This window comes from Moschus berezovskii, chromosome X, assembly GCF_049115385.1.
Source record: "Moschus berezovskii isolate FMDL1 chromosome X, NW_MosBer_1.0, whole genome shotgun sequence".
Taxonomy (NCBI): Eukaryota; Metazoa; Chordata; class Mammalia; order Artiodactyla; family Moschidae; genus Moschus; species Moschus berezovskii.
In genome coordinates this window covers 50,790,118-50,799,040 of record NC_142488.1, presented here as the reverse complement: position 1 = coordinate 50,799,040, position 8,923 = coordinate 50,790,118, and the positions used below count along the sequence as shown (strand labels likewise).

The window sequence follows — 8,923 nt, the reverse complement described above, 5'->3', positions numbered from 1 at the left end:
GGCCAGCTCCCCCAGCACACAGTGCTGCTCACTCCTCCGTGAGAAACACAGACTTTATTAGGCACACAGGGTGACTGACAGGCAGAGGTTACAAAATGGTTACTGGGCTTTCTTCCAAACTGGAGTAGAGCACTCCAGGAGGCAGAAAGACAGAGGAACCTTTGTTCTCTCTGCCATCCCCCTTCAAGGCTGCATGCGGATGGCCCCATCCAGTCGGATGACTTCTCCATTGAGGAATGAGTTCTCGATGATGGTCTGTACCAGATGAGCATACTCAGCAGGGTCACCAAGTCGGCTGGGGAAGGGCACCTGGCTGGCCAGGAAGTTGCGCACTTTATCTGGGAGGGTGGTCAACAGCGGGGTGCCAAATAGGCCTAGATAAGACAGCCAGAATCAGAGACCCACCCTCACTTTTATATTTACCTGGTCCCTCCTCACCGTAACTCTACTTGTGGTGCTTCCCTGTGTCCAGAGATAGAAGGCTGCTGCTGTTTAGATGGTAGATACCTTCCCTGCTCAATTGCCCACAGATCCCACCCAATCCCAGATGTGGCAGGGAGGGGATATGTCTACCTGGAGCAATGGTCATCACCCGGATACCCATGGGAGCCAGATCCCGAGCAATGGGCAGTGTCATGCCCACTATGCCCCCCTTGGAAGCAGAGTATGCAGCTTGTCCAACCTGGAGAGGGAGTGGAGGTCATAGAAGGCAGGGCCCCCAACAAGTCACCAAGGTACAAGCCTTGCCACTACTCACACACCTGGCCCTCAAAGGCAGCTACGCTGGCTGTGTTGATGATGACCCCACGTTGGCCTCCCTGGTCTGGTTCATTCTGGCCCATCTCACCAGCCACCAGGCGGATCACATTGAAGGTGCCTATGAGATTCACCTGGAGGACCAGTAGAGACATGGTATAGGACTTGAAGCAGAGGTAGCCTTTTGTGGGTGTGGGGACACTCACAGTCAGATACTTTTTACTACTACCCCTGGAGAACCTCTAAGGCCTTACATTGATAACTCGCTGAAAGTCCTCCAAGGTATGGGCCTGGCTCTTCTTTAAGTTATATGTCTTGCTGGCCACTGCAATGCCTGCACAGTTGACTGCCACATCCACACGGCCAAACTTTTCTCTTGCTAGAGTCAGGGCTGCTTGCACATCCTTCTCTGAGGTCACCTTCAAAGGGAAAAGTGGAGAAGGTATTCATCTACCATCATACACATACCACTAAATCTTGCGGGGGTGGGGGGGCGCAGGGCAAATCCAGTCTTTGAGTGACAACAGAATTGTGTAAGCAAGGGAGAGGCCAAGAGAAAGAAAACTCTAGAGTGAGACAAAGGTGAAAATGTTAGGTATTACAGAGCAGTGTTTCAAAACATGTTTGAAATCTATGTCCTCTTTTGATAAACTTACATACCCCTGGAGATTTTCAACTGCTGTGGATCAGATAAGTTGTGAGAATTATTGATATGAAGATAAACTAGCTTTTTGGTACCCCTACTTGCTAATATGATTTCGTCAAGCCTTACTTTCTGTAGTTTGTTTCAGGATAAGTTTTTTGACTCTGTAAATATTAAAATTACAGGGCACAATAACTCTACATATCTCCTTGAGGAGATTCTGATATGGCTAATCCCCAACCTCCCTCCCCGCCCTCCTCCCTGTTGTGAATCACAGCTTTAGAAATTCTTTATCCGGAGGCGTATGAAAACAGCTCAGACCAAAAGGGAAAAGGAGATGGGTCCATTGCCCACATAGACAGGCACCCTTATGAAAAGGAACCCCATGGGAGAGGTGAGGTAACCCCACTTACGTCGGCTGGGGCAAAGGCGCAGCTCTTCCCTAACTTCTTGGCCTGGGCCTCCCCATCTGAGTTGGGCAGGTCCAAAAGTACAGCAGTGGCCCCCTGCCCCACCAGTCGCTCCGCTGTGGCCAAGCCTAGGCCTGAGGCTCCGCCGGTTATTAAGGCAACCAGACCCTGTGAAGAGGAGCTCGGTCAATAACTACACTGTGCGGACCACCCCCACCCATTCTCCAGGCTTCTGCGAGGGAGGTTCCCGGTCACCGCCGCGACTTGACCCAGATGTGCCTCCTCATCTTAACGATGGGACCCTCTGGGTGTCTCATCCTCAGACAGCCATCCAGTCACCCCATATGCACGTGCCCCGGAGAGTTGACCTTCACCTCCCGAGCCCCACCGTCGCAATAACAGGCCTAGATGAGAGTGACGCTTTCTCCCAGCACTGATCTCCCCTCACTGGTTCTACGGCTGCGCCGTCCCAGTGGGTGCAGAAGGACGAAAACCCGTTTACCTTCACGCTCCGACACGCAGCTGCCATCTTGCTCAGACCTCTCCACAGGCTGGACTGCCGGGCACTCGCTGATTGGCCGGGGCGGGGCCCGGGGCGGGGCCGGCGAGGCGGCGCTCCGCCGCTCAGCCAAACAGGTGGGCGCCGGCCTCTCACGTCGCCCGCCGCGGGGGCAAGGCCGGCCGGGGCAAAGTGCAGGCAGAGAGTCTTTACGCCCCGGGAAAAGCAACGAATAGCCGCGTCGCAACACTACCACACCCCCCGGGCCTTTGGTCAGGCCTGCAGCTCTGCTAGGGGGAGGGGGACAGGAGATTGAGAATGTGTTCCTTACTCCACTGAAAAGGCCTCCGTTCAAGTATAAACATATCGGAAAGATTCCTATATGCCAGTCTCTGTGCGGGGCGCTAGGGATAATAGAGGAATAATAAAATAATCAGATGAATAATAAAAGGTTTATGCCTTCCGAGAGGGAAGTTGGAAAGTTCAGTTGGAAAAAAATAATTTCAGTACAGACACAGACAAAGGAAGGGAGAGAGAACCAGATTCTAGAACCCAGGCATGGATATCCAAAGATGGTGATTTTGAGAGCCACATACAGAGAAATATGTTGAGGAAGCGACTGAGAAGAACAGAGATGACCGATATGTTCTCAGAGATACGGATGTGGAAAGCCGTAACAAGAGAGACTAGAAAACGACATTCTGAGACAGCTGCTGAGAAACACAACCCAAAGAGGCATAAGCAGAGAAGCAAAAAACATCTTTGAGCCTTTGGTACTGTCTTCTATGTCTAATACCTATTTTAAACCCCAAAGCCCAGATCACACATTTCACACTGGACCTCAACCAGAGACTGTCATTTAAGACCCAGAGCACCCTAAAACATCTTTTCACCAGTATCCTAATTATAATTCTGAGCCTACCTTATCTGACTTCTTTATATACTTCTCCCCAAACCAAGGTCTTCAGACCATAACCTTAGTCTACATTTTCAGCCTCATTGAGATGTGTATTTCCTTTAAGTAGCTCCCTATCTGGGTTCCCACCCAGGAAGACGTCCCTCTGGGCCTCCTAAATGTTGACTTACCACCACACTCATGGTCACTACACCGTATCCGTGAAAGGATTTAGTACTAGATTCACAGCCTTTCAGACAACATGAAGCGCCCCCATCCCTCAGTGATCGCACTTTTAACGGAGCCAAATATGGTCCAACCACAGTGCCCTCTTTGTGTTCTTTCTTTTGTTTTTAATTTTTATTGAAGTATAGTCTATTTTCAATATTGTGTTACTTGCGGGTGTACAGCAAAGTGAATCAGTTATATATAAACATATATCCACTCCTTTTTAGATTCTTTTCCCATATAGGCCATTACAGAGTATTGAGTTTCCTGTGCTATACTGTAGTTTTTTATTGGTTATCTATTTTATACATGTTGTTGTTTAGTCATTCGGTCTGTCCAACTCTTTTGCGACCCCATGGACTGGAGCCCACCAGGCTCCTCTGTCGGTGGGATTTCTCAGGCAAGAGTAAGTATTGGAGTGGGTTGCCATTTCCTTCTCCCAGGATCTATGACCCAGGGATCAAACCCGCATCTCCTGCTTGGCCAGTGGATTCTTCACCATTGAGCCACCAGGGAAGCTATTTTATGTATAGTAGTTTGTATATATTAATCCCAATCTCCCAATTTATCCTGCCACCCCAGCTGTGTTCATTTTGAATTAGCTATTCTCTCTGCTCTCCTGATTTTTGCATGACTGTATTTGTTGCTGCTGTTGTTGCTTTTGTTTGGTCATTCAGAACTAAGCTTCAGTGTCACTTACTCTCCCTCACTTCTCAAGCTGTGAGCCACTTAGTTGCTATTCCATTGTGTTGGAGGATGTCATCAAGAGGATGTAACCTCATGTTGACCACAGAGCTGGACCTAGGCATTGGGACACTCCATACCCTGCTTCTGTCCCTGGAATATGCTCACTGTTCCCACAGTTAGAGCTGTTTCAAGAACATAGCCTTGAGAGAGTAAGGTGTTGTTGGGATCATCTGGACTGAAGACCACCTAACTGAATCCCATGAACACCTCTATATAAACTTTTAAGATTCTGGCAGATGGGTGTGGAGATCTACTAGTCTTTTGGTCACCTACAACAAACCTTAGAATTTCCCTTGCTCATTAAATCTGTCACCTATCAATCTGGAATGGTCTGCCTCTTTCTTCAGTCTCTCCTTGCCCTTCCTGTTCAGGGGCCAGTTTTTGAATCAACACATTGCATATTTGAATTCTCTGCATAGTACTTACAGGTCCACCATCTTTTTCCAAACTTGGGGCCAGATATGCTTTGGAATTCGAATTTTTTTTCAATTCTGAAGACACATACCCTATATTACAATTCTATATACTGCATATATTCTATACATAACTACCAAGAAAAGTCTGGAGTGTCGCTTATAATTAAACATTAATAGTTCTAGAAGCAAAAATATGAAAATTTACATTAAGTGAATCAAGACTACAAATAGCCTTATGCTATTTCAGGTCAGGTTTTGTCACCTAATGAGTTTGGGCTCCAAAGTATGAAAAAACAGCCTGAAACTTCCCAGAACTTTTGGCATTGTGGAATTGTGCCTTAAGGATTTTGAGTCTTGTCTAACCTGGCCTTGTTTGTGTGAGTGTTTGTGTGTTCTCCGTGTGCTGGAAGGTAAACCCCATGGCAGCAGGGTCTTGTCCTTTACCTCTTGGTTACCTCATGCTAAGAACACTGCCTGACATGTACTACACACTCAATACAAATTAAGGAATAAATCAGTCAATCTTGGGAGAATCTGCAGGCACAGCTTCATGATTCTTTCATGAATTATGCTCAGTTCCAAGGACCTTCACCTCCTTTCTACTTTAACCATCTCTGTCTAAACCACACTGTTAACCTTGTCATGTCCTGGAATGATTCCCCTACGTCTACAAACCACCGCCTCTGACTCTGACCATGTTCTCCCAGTCACCTCAGGTCTTCTCTCCACCACTTCTTTTATATCCTTGAACCCTGTTGATCTGTGGGCCTTTCTATTTTCTCCAGCCCAGCAGCTTCTTCTTAGTTTTCTTTTGGACAGTGTAGACCCTCTCTCATTCCTCCTCTCTCTTTACCCATTCCCACCAGTGTCCTCAGCCCATTATCCCTTGGCATCCTACCAATTCAACTCCTTGAATTTTCAGCACAGACTCTGATACCAGAGGTCTGGGTTTGAATCTCAGCCTCATCATTTGCTAGCTGGATGACCTTGGGAAAGCTACTTGAATGTGTCTCTTTATCCTCTTCCATAAAATGGATATAATCCAAGTACCTCCTTTGTAGGATTGTTAGGAATATGGTGCCGTTTCTCAGATTTAACCTGGCTGAAACAACCTCGGCTCGGCCCCCACGAGGCAGAGCCCAAGCACAGCAGAAGACCAACTCAGTGAAAGCTCCCGCGGTGAAAACTGAACTCAAGAAAACCCAGCGCTGTGGAAATGACAAGAAGCCCAGCGTGCTGGAAACTGGGACAACAAAAACAAACTTGGCAGAAAGGTCACACAGCTCAGTCTCAGATTCCAGAAGACCTCTGATTAAGGTAGGAGGTCCTCGCTCCTATGGCTGGAAGGACATATGGCTAACAAAATCTTAATTCCTTTATAGTCTCTCGTTTCTTGTTTCCTCGACACCCGGCCCCCACCCCCACCACCACAAACAGGCGAGTGGCAGTGGGTTCAACTGAGGGACTCTGGCAAGGGCTACTCTACTTCCCAGTGCTGTCCCAAAGGTTGCACCATCTGCTGTGCCCTAGTAGTTGTTGTCCAAGTGGGTGAGGGTTCTTCTGTCCTTAATCTTTGTGCCAAGGATCAGGCCAATGAAAATTGTGGGCACAGGTCAGGTATTTAGCAGATTTTCTGGCAGATTATGAAGGGGATTCCTCGGAACATTTTTCCCACTGCTTTTTCCTCCCATCCTCCAGCTCCTCTCTCCACCTATGCCACTGTTTACAAAGTATTAGGCAGGTCATCATCTTTCCATTTCTGAATGTTGTGCTTGAAACCATTTACCTAAGATTTGGGACTCAAACCCACGTGGCAGGGACTCTGTGCTATGCTTAGTCACTCAGTCGCATCCAACTGGGACTTGAGCCCGGCCAAAACCCATGGTGCCTGGTTTTAGGACCCAGTGAAGCTCAGGTTCTTGATGTCTTATAGAAAAAAAAAAGTCAGTGAGAGACACAGCGATAGGTAAGAGGTAGATTTGTATGGGTTCAGAGAGAAGCACTCTATAAGAGTGTGGGCCATCACAGAGGGCATGTGCGGTGGCCATGGAATGTGATGTGGTTAGTTTTCATGAGCTGGGTGATTTCATACGCTAATGAGTGGGTCATTCCAACAATTGGGGGCCCACCCACTCCTGGGTCTCTTGACAGTGCCTTGGAACTGTCCTGTCATCTCTGGGTGTGTCATTTAGCTTGCAAATTGAGGATCAAGGTTTAGTTGAATTTGATTTGTCATCTTGGACCCATTTTGATTTTAATTGGTTTATGTTATGCCGTTGGGCTATGTCATTCTTTCAAAAGTTGTGCCCTGCCCCCTTCCCTCCTGTTTCATGCTCTTTTCCTGGGCCCACAGTGTTGCCCTACAGTCTTCTGGAGGGACAACCAGAAAATAGCTGGCCCTTGGGAGAGAAATACTGTATAATATCCAATCTGTCTAGATATTCAGGCCTTCATCTTCCATGTTTCCTATAACATGTGCAACAACGTTTCTCAGTGAACCCACTAGGGCGGGTGACAGGCACACAATGCCTGCTAGAAGTCCATCTTTTGGTGGCATCCCTTCAAGGGCAATTGGGCTTCCAGGGATAATGTTTGCCACCTTGGGAGTTAGCCCTGCAGGCTGTTTGGGCCCAAACTCTTACCATGTTCTCCTAAAGTTACAAACACACCCCCGGATCAAATTTTCACTCCACTTTTATAGAATGTCTGGTCTTTTGCCTCTTATCAATTTGTTCTTAAGCCACTTAGTAACTCCTATAACCAGGACCCTGCCCCCTTGTAAGCAACATCACTCCACCCCGCTTATTATTAAAATAATCTTAGTATATTAAAAAGCAGAGACATTACTTTGCCATTACTTAAAATTACAACCCCTTAATCCTACCCAGCACTGGTCACGCTGGAGACCTTGGGGATGCCCAACTCCAGTCCGTGGGTCCCAGGAGGTTGACCTGCCTTGACCTGCCTAGGGATCTGGTCATCGGAAGGTTGTCACACCTCAACCTGCTCGGGGATCTGCCAGTCCAGGGGTCCCAGGAGATCGACATGCCTTAACCTGCCCAGGGACCCAATTCTCAGGAGGCCGACATGCCTCGACCTGCCTGGGGATTCAATCTCTAGGAGGCTGTCATGCCTCAGCCTGCCTGGGGATCTTCACCCTGACCTGGGGACGCCCGGCTCTCAGGTTGCAACAGTACTGGGTAGGATAAGCTTCAGAAAGACTCACCCCTAAGGAAGTCCACCCATGGAAATAGAAGGAAGCCTATTAGTTGTGGGACTGTGCCTGGTTTCAGCAATAACTCAGAAGTCCAACAAGAACCCCTTTGCCTTTCTGGAAAGTCTAAAAGAGACCCTCGAAAAGTTTACCAATCTGGACTTAGATTCTTCTGAGGGACAGGTGATTTTAAAGGACAAATTCCTGTCCCAGTGTGCATCAGACATCAGGATAAAGTTATAACAGCTACAGCAGCAGGACCCTGCTGCCTCTTTAGATGAGCTGGTCCAGACAGCCACCAATACCTGTCATAACAGAGAACAGGAGAGGGAGGCCAAGGCCCAGGAAAGGGAGAAAAGGAAAGACACAAGGCATGCCCAGATGCTGGCTGCCCTCCAGGGAAGCCCTGTGGCAAACCCTGGGTCCTTGAAGGACAAGGAACAAGGAAAATGCCCAATCTGTAGACAGGTGGGACATTTGGGCTAAAGAATGTCCAAACCGTGACAGGTCTCCTAAAACAGCTTGCTACAAATGCCATCAATTGGGACATTGGGCAGCACTCTGCCCTCGGGACCGAAGAGCCTCAAGGTCAAGTGCCAAGCCTTCCCTCATGATGGTTCAACAGGACTGAAGCCACCCCTTCCAGCCAGCCTGCCTGTCACAGATAACCATCATGAGGCTGGAGCCAAGGGTGCAACTGGATGTGGCAGGTAGGTCCAAGAATTTCTTGGTTGACATAGGAGCTACCTACTCTGTCCTGACTTCCTTCTCCTGAGCCTTCTCCTCCCCAAACCTGTACCATTTTGGGTGCTATGAGTGAGTGAAGTCGCTCAGTCGTGTCCAACTCTTTGCGACCCCATGGACTGTAGCCCATCAGGTTCCTCCATCCATGGGATTTTCCAGGCAAGAATACTGGAGTGGGTTGCCATTTCCTTCTCCAGGAGATCTTCCCCACCCAGGGATCAAACCCGGGTCTCCCACATTGTAGACAGACGCTATAGGAAAAGCAATTACAAAAAGATTCACCTGAGCACTTGGCTGTTGGGATGGACAAATATTTTCCCACCAGTTTTTGGTGGTCCCTGAGTGTCCTACAGCCATGAAATTAAAAGACG

General features: G+C 48.2%; 1 protein-coding gene across 1 annotated transcript; it reads right to left on the bottom strand.

The window, feature by feature from the left end:
- Positions 1-35: 35 nt before the first annotated feature.
- On the bottom strand, positions 36-2,497 carry HSD17B10 (hydroxysteroid 17-beta dehydrogenase 10). Its single transcript, XM_055437982.2, has 6 exons — positions 2,312-2,497; positions 1,813-1,977; positions 1,011-1,175; positions 762-890; positions 574-682; positions 36-374 (listed from the first exon to the last, which is right to left on the bottom strand). Exons 1-6 carry the CDS (start codon positions 2,336-2,338, stop codon positions 184-186), a joined length of 786 nt encoding a protein of 261 aa, XP_055293957.1. The 5' UTR covers positions 2,339-2,497; the 3' UTR covers positions 36-183.
- Positions 2,498-8,923: the final 6,426 nt, after the last annotated feature.